At 42.8% G+C, this 12,555-nt stretch overlaps 1 protein-coding gene across 2 annotated transcripts in view; it reads left to right on the top strand.

Moving 5' to 3' along the window:
* Positions 1-12,555, top strand: part of RFC1 (replication factor C subunit 1) — a 110,085-nt gene that overhangs the window by 10,632 nt on the left and 86,898 nt on the right. For both annotated transcript variants that reach the window (XM_077279893.1, XM_077279892.1), the window contains exon 4: positions 1,123-1,242. In XM_077279893.1, the coding sequence (XP_077136008.1) occupies positions 1,123-1,242 (120 nt within the window). The remainder of the gene's footprint in view (positions 1-1,122; positions 1,243-12,555) is intronic.

The following is a 12,555-nucleotide window of genomic DNA, read 5'->3' as shown; positions in this document are numbered from 1 at the left end:
GTCAGTGTTCTGGCCCGTTGGTGAGACATTGTATGCGCACCCTCGCCAATCACCGCATGCTTGCTTTGGTGTCGACACTAGAAAAGGAATCAATGTGGTGGCCAATGATCGACCTGACATTTTATTGAATCATTCCTAATAAACTATGAAGCTAAAGACCAGCGACAGACAACAGCAAGTCCTATATGACAAAGTGCATACACAGGTTTTTTTTTTTAATAGTTGGGGCCATTTAGTTTTCTTTTACTATTATTTTTCATCCAAATAATTGGTTGAAGCTATTTTAACTATTTTCTTGGGCAAATGCTTAGTGACCTGTCACTAGATTACACAATCCTGCTTACGTTATTACAAAGATTTCTTATTAGACCTGAAAGCCTGGTGTACTTACTGTGAAAATCCATGTCCAAGCGGCTGTATAATCCTGATATTAAGATCAGCATTTGATAAGTATCCAGCTATAGAAGGAAATAGCTCATGAGCATCTCTACCAACACCAGTGTGACTGACAACTCCTCAGTGTCGTTCCTCTCTGCTGACAACTGCAGCTTGTACTGAGCAGCATGAGATCTCCGCATGGAGGAGGTACTCTGAGGAGCAGTCAGGCTAGGTGGACTGAGAATGAGTTACTTTCACAATGGATTATTCAGCCATTCTGACATTTAAAAATAAATACGCCCGACTCGCTAGGTCTGAGAGATCTGCTTAGTAATGTAATGGAGATAGAGATGCTGAAAAGGAGTGCTAACATTTTAGTTTCCTTCTTGTTAAGTGTGATAGTGTCTGATTTTGAAAATGGAAATATTGCCCATTAAATTCAAGTCATGGGAATTACTGAAAAGGCCATGAGCGAGAAACATTTGCCATGCAGCTTTGAAAGTTAGATTCGAACACAAGAAGTCACAATGTATAAATTATATTAATCATGGTGTAGATAGAGATATATATATATATATATATATATATATATATATATATATATATATATATATATATATATATATATATATATATATATATATATATATATATATATATATATATATTTTTTTTTAAATTTATTTATTTATATTTTTATTTATTTTTTTTTGTCTCTGATTCTGACTGGTTATTTCTTTTCAGATTCTGAAGAAGACACGCCAGTAGTAAAAAGATCAAAAAAGACACTGGAAGTATCGACACCAATTTTAAAGCCTCTTAAGGTTAAAAAACCTGATCCCGTTGACTTTGTCTCAGATACAGGTAACGTGGATTCATGTAAACTGTATTATTCCTGTCCGCTATGTTATTGTTTTGAATCTCTGCTCTGAAGCTGCCAAACATACATTGTAAGATGCCATGGCCAGGGGCATAGCTATGAGTAGGAGGCCTGTGCCTGAGGGGGGCCAAGACCCATCTGCCGCATAGGAAGAGAGCAATATTATAAATGGCACATAGTAGGATAGATGCTCTCTTACAGATTTTGCATCGAGGACCTGAAGCTTTAGGTATTGTCCTTGGCCGGCCTCGTGGTGGACAGGACAAAGCAAATCCTTGTTTTGTGTACCATCGCCTCAGGCCGTACAGTAAGGGTACCGTCTCACAGTGGCACTTTGATCACTACGACGGTACGATCCGTGACGTTCCAGCGATATCCATACGATATCGCTGTGTCTGACACGCAGCAGCGATCAGGGACCCCGCTGAGAATCGTACGTCGTAGCAGATCGTTTCTTTCGTCGCTGGATCTCCCGCTGTCATCGTTGGATCGGTGTGTGTGACACCGATCCAACGATGCGTTCGCTTGTAACCAGGGGAAACATCGGGTTACTAAGTGCAGGGCCGCGCTTAGTAACCCGATGTTTACCCTGGTTACCATCGTAAATGTAAAAAAAAACAAACAGTACATACTCACATTCCGGTGTCCGTCAGGTCCCTTTCCGTCTGCTTCCCGCTCTGACTGACTGCCGGACGTAAATGGAAGCACAGCACAGCGGTGACGTAACTGCTGTGCTCTGCTTTCACTTTACGGCCGGCAGTCAGTCAGTGCGGGAAGCAGACGGCAAGGGACCTGACGGACACCGGAATGTATGTACTGTTTGTTTTTTTTTACATTTACGATGGTAACCAGGGTAAACATTGGGTTACTAAGCGCGGCCCTGCGCTTAGTAACCCGATGTTTACCCTGGTTACCCGAGGACCTCGGCATCGTTGGTCGCTGGAGAGCTGTCTGTGTGACAGCTCCCCAGCGACCACACAACGACTTTCCAACGATCACGGCCAGGTTGTATCACTGGTCGTGATCGTTGGTAAATCGTTTTGTGTAACGGTACCCTAAGGACAGCAAGGTGAATGTTTTGCCAGTTATATTATTTTAAACAATCATTTTAAGATGTTTTCCCACATACAAAAGTTTATTTTAATGAATGCATCTTGGAATAATAATAACTTTCACAATTGGATGTGTTTAAATAAAATGTCCCTGTGCTGAGATAACCTTATAAATGTGCCCCTGCTGTGTACTGTGTAATGGCCATGTCTGACTGTGCAGGAACATGGTCTGATCATCATACCACATCTCCTGGGCGGGGGGGGGGGGGGGGGGGAAAGCAAACAAATATGCAGATATTACAGCATAGGATTGCAAATATTTGTTTCTTTGAGGTAACACCTTTAAAAAAAAAAAATAGGCAGGGAAGTGTTTTTGCTTCACAAAAAGAATCAGCTATGATCCTGTGCTGTAATGTCTGTATTCTCTTTTGCTTCCCCCCCTGCCCAGGAGCTGTGGTATGATCAGACCATGTCCCTGTACGGTCAGAAACAGCCATTACACAGTACACAGCAGGGGCACATGTATAAGATTATCTCGGCACAGGAACATTTTCTTTAAACACATCCAATCGTAGAACTTATTATTATTACAAGATCTATTCATTAAAAACAGCTTTAAAATTAAGTTTGTTCGTGGGAAAACCGCTTCAATTCAAGTACTGTATACTTGGGGCTTGTTCACACGTCGCAATTTTTGTGTGTCCCCCCCCCCTTTTCCACCACTGTGTTATTGCTGTGGAATAAGAACACCTTATTTTACAGTACACTCGAGTGAATTAAATATCTGAAATGCTGCTTTTCTGGGCAGATTTGAATTTTCATGGTGTTTTTTTTCTCATCTCTAGCATGACAATTCTTTTATTTAAAAAGAACAGGGTTAAAACACATGCAAGTTGTGTGTTTTTTTTTTTTGTTTTTTTTTACAACACTTAGAATTCACAGCAGATTTTTCTGCTGTAAAAACTAAACATGTGCACATACACTTAGGCAAATGTTCAGGATTTCAAAACTGTTGACTTATGAACCCATTTGGCCTTTATGCAGCGAATATCTGTGTCTCGAAAATTCCTTTACTTCCAAGTAGGCAATACTATCCATTCTGGAAGGGCGGCTTGTGTATTTACTTTAAAGCAATTGATTGCTGTACTAGGCTTAGTGATGTAGTCATGTACTAATGGTGGTTCTGATGATGTATTTCTCTACTAATGGTGGTTTAGGTGACATATTTCTGTACTGATGGTGTTTCTGGTGATGTATTCTTACTCTGTTAATGGTTCTGATCCTGTACACATGTAGCATCCATAACTTGTAAGATTACTTAATGCATGGTGTAGGGTCTCTACTCTCTCAGTTGCGTTCTGAGGTAGGCACATGAAGTAGTTTCAGTAAAATGTCCAGGCTGGTTTCTAAAAACTCCATAAACTGCTCAGGATAATAGAAGAAAAACAGCCTTTTCCGGTACAAAGTGAAAACCTAAAGTAAATAGTCCATACAGTAGTGCGGGTTCACCCTGGAGGTCTGCACGCCTCTACTCACAGACACTGTCCCCTCTGCATACTGCCCTCACCCTGCCCCAATCTCTCTACTACTCACCATCCTACCCAGTCCCTATTCTGTGCCCCCTCACACTTTTCTCCCCAAACACTGTCCCCTAGCACTATTGTCAATAGTCTCTCCACACATTTCCCTCTTCACTCACCATACTGTCTCCTCATACATCCCCACTTCCTATACAGTTTCCACACCCATTCCGCCCCCTCCTCCATACGGTTTCCTCACATATTCCACATTCCCCATACTGTCTCATCACAGGTCTCCTTCGCTTACCATACTGTGTCCACACCAATCCCTTGCACCCCCCTCCTTATACTGTGTCTGTGCACAAATCCACACCACTTATACTGTGCCCACACCATATTCTTCTCCTTATACAGTGTCCTCTCCAATTCCACACGTTGCTCCTCATACTGTGTCCTCACCAATCCCCCTCTGGCTACTCATTCTGTGTCCACAGCAATACTTCCCCCAATCCTCATAATGTGTTGGCTCCAATCCCTCCCTCCTGCCTTTTACTGTGTCCATTCTAATGCCCCTCTCACCCACTCCTTATACTGTGTCTGCACAATCCCCTCCACTCCTCATACTGTGTCCGCACTAATCCCCCTGCCCCCCACTCCTCAGTGTGTCCGCAACCATTCAACCCACTTCTTAGTGTTTCTGCACAAATCACCCACTTACTCCTCATGCTGTCCTCTGAAATACCCTTCTCAGTGTGTCCGCAACAGTCCTCACCCCACTCCTTAGAGTGTGTCCGCATCAATCCCTATACCCCATTCCATATACTGTCCGTTTTGGTCTTGTTCCTCTTTTTTTCTTCAATTCCATAGTACCCCCCCATAGTACCATCCTCCAATTACAATAAATTGTTGGTTTCTTCAGCTCCAGGGCAGCGCTTAGCAGACCGCCGTTCACCGTGCCTCTGCGATGCTGGATGGAGAGGGACGTCGGCAGCGTGATCAGATGACCTGGTCGCATTGCTGACGTCGTCCTGACCCATGAAGTGCCGGTGTTCAGAGCTTCAATTGTACTTGTGTCTGAGATACCAGATTATAACTGATTGCTTCTCTGAGTCCGCTATTAGCTTGACAGCTGGCAACAGAGAGCAACCAAGTCGAAAATGCAGCCGCTGGGGAGACTTGTTGGACTGCCGAATCAGGCGGCCCGACTGCGCCCTCCCCCATCTCTAGGTACGCCCCTGGTATATGGATTATTATTTCTGCAGCCAAAGTAAACAAAAGACCATGAGGAGGACCGGATACACACAGCGGGAATGTTGTGGGGTTAAGTAGGTAAGTACAGCTGCTTTTGTAAGGAGTTTTCCACCACTTTGATATTGATGACCAGTCCTTCTGATAATCCCTTTAATTGTATGTTGAAAATTCTCCCATAATATGACAAATGAATTCTGAGTTGGAGGTCCTCCTGCTGAAATAACCCCTTTATTACAGGGGAAAAAACAGGGCCATCCCAGTCATGGTATTACGTGTAATATTTGGGCTGCTGCCATGAAAAATGCTCTGACTATAGACCCTTGTCAATCAGCTGTTATCGTCGGGCCCGTTTAAATGGCATCACCTTTAAAGGGGCTGTTCAGAACTAAATTATTGATGACCTATTCATGTGATAGGTCATCAATATGAGATTGGTAGATGTCTGACGCCTCTCCACCGTGGGTGACCTCTACTGATCATAGCGTTTAGTGCTAGACAACCCCTTTAAGTTTCATTTACCATAATAATAATAATAATAAGAGTAGACTAGATTCCTATAAGACCCATCGTTGGCTTGTCTTTTTGGATGGCCTATAGTACAATTTTTTTTTTTTTTTTAATTCTTTACTACACTTGAAGCGCAGGTTAGTTTTTACCCTGTTTGCTAATCACACATGTAATTGACACAGCCTTCAGTTCTGCCGCGGCCTTGGTTACTATTTACACTGGCTACATATTTGTCTTTTAGACACTGACCCCAGGGAGATGACATCAATGATCCCTCCTGTAATGGACTCGCTGTGTTGTTTAGTGGTTTATTCGCCATTACCCCAGTCTCTGTAGCTAGAGCAGATGGTACAGCGGGATCTCCAGCACATACCGTTGTTGCAGCTCATGTCTGGATGTTGTGGTTTCTCGATCGCAGAGTTTCCCTGCTGCAGTGCAATCTGCACCAATGGGCCAAGTGACTGACATTGGCGATGTTTTATAAACGGGTAGCATGGTGGCTCAGTGGTTAGCACTGCAGTCTTGCAGCGCTGGAGTCCTGGGTTCAAATCCAGCCACGGACATTACCTGCAAGGAGTTTGTATGTTCTCCCTGTGTTTGCTTGGGTTTCCTCCGGGTTCTCCAGTTTCCTCCCACACTCCAAATACATACTGATAGGGAATTTAGATTGTGAGCCCCATCGGGGACAGCGACGATAATGTGTGCAAACTGTAAAACGCTGCGGAATATGTTGGCGCTATATAAATAAAGGGATTTATTATTATTATAATAATAAGGGGGCACTGTTGGGATAACATGGCAGACAGGGGCCTGCTAAAGGTCCCCGTCACTGTTCTCTTGGTTGGTCCTCCTATGAAGCCTGTGTCTGGGTGACTGTCTTATTGCTCAAGCAATTTAATAATCACAGGTAAAAGTTCTGTATGGGGACTGAAAAACAAAGGGGGGAAAAAAGTAAAAAAAAAAAAAAATCTAAAATGTTAAATCTCCCTAATACAATAAAAAGTAATCAATACTTTATATATAACCCAAAGTGGCATAGGTAAAAATCGCTGTGCACCAAAAACAAATTTACAGATCCATCGATGGAAAAAGAAAAAATTAAATAATTTAATACTTTGGTAATTAAAAAATTTTGTTCAGCCTTTTTAAAAAAGTTGTCCTCTACTTGGAGAACTTCTTCTCATACCCCGCACTTGGCCCCCATAAAATAGTAAAGCTTATACTCCCCTCCCGTGCTGGTGCCATTCCCGCGATGCCGACACTCTCTCTCCCAGGGCTCCCGTGCTGTCGTGACCCCGATGCCCAATCAGCGCTGGGGTCACTGTCCCGGCCTCCTGTCGAATTGAGCAGGAAGAGGAAGTCAGAGATCAGCTGCAGCCCAGACTCCTCTTTGTGATCGATTTGTCTGAAGGCGGGGACAGTGATGCCAGCGCTGATTTTGCGCCACAACCGCGTGGGAGAGCGAGTGCCAACACCACTGGAGCGACGTCGGCACAGGAGGGGAGTATAAGCTTTATTATTTTATGTGGGACCAAACATTTTGATGAAAAAGGATTTGTCCTAGTAGTGTAAAACCCCTTTAAGTTTTGGTATGACTTGAGATCATCCGGGTCAGCATGATTTATTTCCAGATCATTTTGCCTCAGTGAAAGTTATCAGAATAAAGCAAAAAGCAAAGGTGGAATTGCATTTTATTTCACCCCTCTTGGAAACCTTCTCTCTTGTTTTTCATTCCATTGTTTTGATAACATAAATGGTGTCAATCAAAACTAAAACTTGGCCGACATAAAAAACAAAAAAAAAAACAACAGGTCTTTTACGGCTGTTCAGATGGAAAATTTGAAAAGTTACGGCTCTTGGAAGAAGGCGTAAAAAAAAATGCAAAAAATAGCATAGCGCTAGTTGTTAAAGGGTTGGAGTGGTAATGTGTCAGCCTGGCTTATACTCTGCACAAGGACTATGGGATGGGCCGACACCAGTGGCTAATAAATCTCTTTATTAAAAACTCACATATTCAGCATCTCTGCTTCCTTTCATTGGATGTTGCATTCATTGCTTTATTCCTTTCAATAAGTCTGAATAGATACAAATCTTACATCTTTCCTTGGGCACATCATGGTCTTATAGTTGGTAACACAGCAAAGCTCTGCACTGCTAAAACTGGAACGCCTTTTTTTTTTTTAGATTTATTTTGAAGATGACATAGGGTTGTTTTTTATGTGTCCTTTTTTCCATTGGTGTTGCTGGGTAAACTGAAAAAGTGCCAGGGTTGAACCTACTATGTGTCTGGCACCCTTCTATGCTCCATGGGGGGTAAGGCATAACTCTGCATGTTGCTGTATTCTGTGTAGATACACACACATATCAGACCGTGAACAGAAAATGTCACACAACAGGCCATTATAAGCTAATTATATATTTCATCTTTTTGGTGTGTGGCCTCCATTTATTATTTATGTTTGGAAGGTTTGGTCTTTACCTGGGAGGCGTTTGCACCCATACTTTTTTTTCTGGTGCCCCTCCAGGTTTTATACATGTATACATCTAGGGTGCCCCATGGAAAAGTAGTCCACCTCCAATACCAGTGCCGCTCTCTTTGGAGGAGGCCGTAGCCCCTTGCTCTCTGTCTGGCACGTGGTGTCGCCCTGTGTTCAGTGTTCCAACTTTATTTTGCTTTCCTGTTCCGTCCTTCTGTTGAACTTGGTGTATCGTGAAAAATGTGTCAGCGAGTGCTGAAATTGCTGAACTTTAAACGGTATCAAATAATGTGTCCAGCATAGCTGTGGTGTCAGTAAGCCAAATCTCCAACTCCTTTATTTCCCTTACGCTGTCTCCCGACTCCATAACTCCGATACCTTATTTCCCTGACTCCCAACTCCACAGCACTGGTCACTACTGAGCATGTACATAAAGTGCACCACAGATTCATCTCCACTATGACTCCACAGCACTGGTCACTACTGAGCATGTACATAAAGTGCAGCACAGATTCATCTCAACTCCAACCCCACCACACTGGTCACTACTGAGCATGTACATAACGTGCAGCACAGATTCATCTCAACTACGACCCCACCGTACTGAGCGTGTACATAAAGTACAGCACAGATTCATGTCAACTCCGACCCCACAGCACTGGTCACTACTGAGCATGTACATAAAGTGCAGCACAGATTCATCTCCACTATGACCCCACCGCACTGGTCACTACTGAGTATGTACATAACGTGCAGCACAGATTCATCTCCACTATGACCCCACAGCACTGGTCACTACTGAGCATGTACATAGAGTGCAGCACAGATTCATCTCAACTCTGACCCCACCGCACTGGTCACTACTGAGTATGTGCATCGAGTACAGCACAGATTCATCTCCACTATGACCCCACTGCACTGGTCACTACTGAGCATGTACATAAAGTGCAACACAGATTCATCTCAACTAAAAGCTGAAATCCTTATCTCAGGAACAGAACAGACATTTATAGAACATTTCATAACTTTCCAAATTATTATATAAACATTTACAGCACATCCTGCATTGTACAACTGTACCCAATTTATTACATATTTTATGAGTCGGTCCATTTTATACCGACTCCACAGACCTGGTGTCCAGGAACTGAAAGAGCCCAACAAAGCAAAACATGTAACATAAATTACTTATGTTATCATGTAAATTCCCAGGTTTTGAGGTACTGGTCCATGAAACATTCCCTTCTGTCTCACAAAACGCCTCTTCATTACCAGAAAATTACCGGTTGGTGTCAAGAATATGAATAGTGGGGCCCAATTTTCTTCAAATCAACTATGAATACGGAGATTACTTGGACATCTTAAACAGTTTTGTGACCAACTAACTGAAGGAAAAAAAAAAAAGTCCTGTTATTTTCAACACGATGGGGCAATATGCCATACTTCCAGCAACTCACTGGCATGGGTTCATGAGCTATTTATGGAGGAGCAAAGGGTTGTGGCCACCACATTCCCTGGACTTGTCCACATGCAGTTCTTACGGTGTGCGTCAACCATCCACGTACACTGGATAAACTCATGGAAAACATCATTACCACTCTCCCCAAAGGCAAATAGTTATGAGTGGGGACCACTCTCATCATCTGTTGTGACCATGGCTATGGAGTCAGTAAGCCAAACCACCGACTCTGACTCAGACTCCTCAATTTCCCTGACTTCCATCTCTGATCTCACAGCCCTAACTTACTGCTACTGAGCATTTACATAAAGTGCAGCACAGATTCATCTCTGCTAAAAGCCAAGATCCGTAGATCAGGAACAGAACAGATTTTTATAGGACATTTTGTAACTTTCCCAAATTATGAACACATTTACAGCACATCCTGCATTATACTACTGTACCCAATTTATTATATATTTTCAGAGTCGGTCCATTTTATACCGACCCCACCAAAATGGACACCGACTCCACAGCCTTGGTTGGGACTTATAATTAAGCAAAATTATGATTTACGGCATCTTTCTGTTTCCCTAGATAAATGTTATATATAGCACAGTGATTATAGTACAACTGCCATTATATGGAGAAGCTTCTTTAAACGTCTAGTGAATTGTGTGATTGGCCTTCCTCCACTCACGATCTCATCTGACTGCCTTCCTGGGTAATATTCTGTCCTCGTTATCACCATTTTTACCCTTTAGGAAATTAGCCGTTCCTAAGCTGGCCTAAACATCAATAGACTTAAATTGTTTGATGGTTTGTATTGCAAATGGCTACTAACACTTATGTGCTCTTTAAGGTCTGTTTACTGCCATTGTTTTTGCTGGATACAGCAGGTTCCCACCTCCACTTTTCCATTGTTGCTGATGGTATATGTATATTTACCCAGACTGCTATTACTGAAGACTTATTTGTTCATTACTTGGGAAGAGATGCTTAAATATATTGACTATATTTTATTGTTGTCGTCTGTTTTTCTCTTTGTAATGTCCATTATTATATTGATGTTATGTAGTGTTCTCGGCCCAAGAAAAGTCCTTAAAAGGAACCCTAAGGCTATGTTCCCACGTTGCAGAAAAGAAGCAGAATTTTCTGCTTCAAATTCTACATACCTTTGGCAGGAAAAACGCCTGCGGATTTAGACGTGGTTTATATGTCTTTTTACTGCGTATTTACCGTGTTTTACAAGCGGATTTCTAATGCATGTCTAAGGGTGCAGAATTGCTGCGATTCCGCAAAAATAATGAACATTTTCCCGCAATGCTTTTCCGCCGTGGAAAAAGCGCAGCATGGGCACAAGAACTGCGCAATGCATTAGAAATGAATGGGATGCTGTTTGTAAGCGGTTTTTAAGCGTTTCCGCCAAGGAAAATCACAGCAAAAACGCTTAAAAAAACAAACAAAAACTCAACATGGGCACATAGCCTAAGGGTGAATGCTGCTATTTTAATGCTGTGTAGTTTCCTGGACAGTCTCCACATCTTCTTCCAGCAGGATGGCTTGGTGCCCGTTGCCTACAATCACCGACTGATCTTCTGTTGTGGAACTTCTGCAGTGGATAGGTCCGCTTCACACTTGTAGAAAAGAAAAAAAACATGTTCTTCATCGCTTCATTGGGGGACACAGGTAACCATGGGTGTATGCTGCTGTCGCTAGGAGGCTGACACTATGCAGAACATAAGGAAAATGGCTCCTCAGCAGTATACACCCACCGACAGGCACAAAGCACGTCCGTTTTTGCTTAGTGTCAGTAGGAGGCAGACCTGGATCTGTTCCCAGATCCATCTTTTCCTTTTCAGATAACCTGTTGTGTTTTATTAATTTTTTTTTCTGGTAGAGCAGAGCCGTGGAATGTTAACCTTGTTCTCGGCGCCCTCCCTTTGAACCCATTCAGGACATCTCGTTTTCTCTCCTGTCATGGAAGGTTGCCTTTTTAGTTGCCATTATGTTCATCAGGAGAGTTTCTGAATTAGTGGCATTATCCTGCTGTTCCCGTTCCTTATCCTACATCAGGACAAGGTGGTTCTCAGATCCGTTCCATCCTTCTTGCCTAAGGTGGTCTCTTCATTCCACACTAATGAAGAAATTACCTTTCCTTCGTGCTGTTCCTCTCCAGTCCATCCTCTGGAGAAATCTCTCCACAATCTGGATTTGGTCAGAGCTGTTCAGAACTATATCTCGAGAACTGTTTCTTTTTGTCACTCTGACGCCTTGTTTCTCATTTTTGAGAGTCGTCCTAAGGAACTTCCAGCTTCCAGGTCGGCTGCATCCTGGTCATCATTGCACACTTTTGTGAGGTTTTACAAGGTTCATACCGATGCCTCGTCTGATGAATGCCTAGGAAGGAAGGTACTGCAGGCGGCGGTTACCCACTCTCCAACCTACAGTACAGACCACAAGTTTGGACACACCTTCTCATTTAAAGATTTTTCTGTATTTTCATGACTATGAAAATTGTACATTCACACTGAAGGCATCAAAACTATGAATTAACACGTGGAATTATATACTTAACAAAAAAGTGTGAAACTGAAATTATGTCTTATATTCTAGGTTCTTCAAAGTAGCCACCTTTTGCTTTGATGACTGCTTTGCACACTCTTGCCTTTCTCTTGATGAGCTTCAAGAGATAGTCTCCGGGAATGGTCTTTCAACAATCTTGAAGGAGTTCCCAGAGATGCTTAGCACTTGTTGGCCCTTTTGCCTTCACTCTGCGGTCCAGCTCACCCCAAACCATCTCGATTGGGTTCAGGTCTGGTGACTGTGGAGGCCAGGTCATCTGGTGTAGCACCCCATCACTCTCCTTCTTGATCAAATAGCCCTTACACAGCCTGGAGGTGTGATTGGGGTCATTGTCCTGTTAAAAAAATAAATCATGGTCCAACTAAACGGAAACCGGATGGAATAGCATGGCGCTGCAAGATGCTGTGGTAGCCATGCTGGTTCAGTATGCCTTCAATTTTGAATAAATCCCCAACAGTGTCACCAG

The sequence above is a fragment of the Ranitomeya variabilis genome, chromosome 1, assembly GCF_051348905.1.
Source record: "Ranitomeya variabilis isolate aRanVar5 chromosome 1, aRanVar5.hap1, whole genome shotgun sequence".
Taxonomy (NCBI): Eukaryota; Metazoa; Chordata; class Amphibia; order Anura; family Dendrobatidae; genus Ranitomeya; species Ranitomeya variabilis.
The sequence above is the reverse complement of the archived record's forward strand: the minus strand, read 5'-3'. Positions and strand labels throughout refer to the sequence as shown.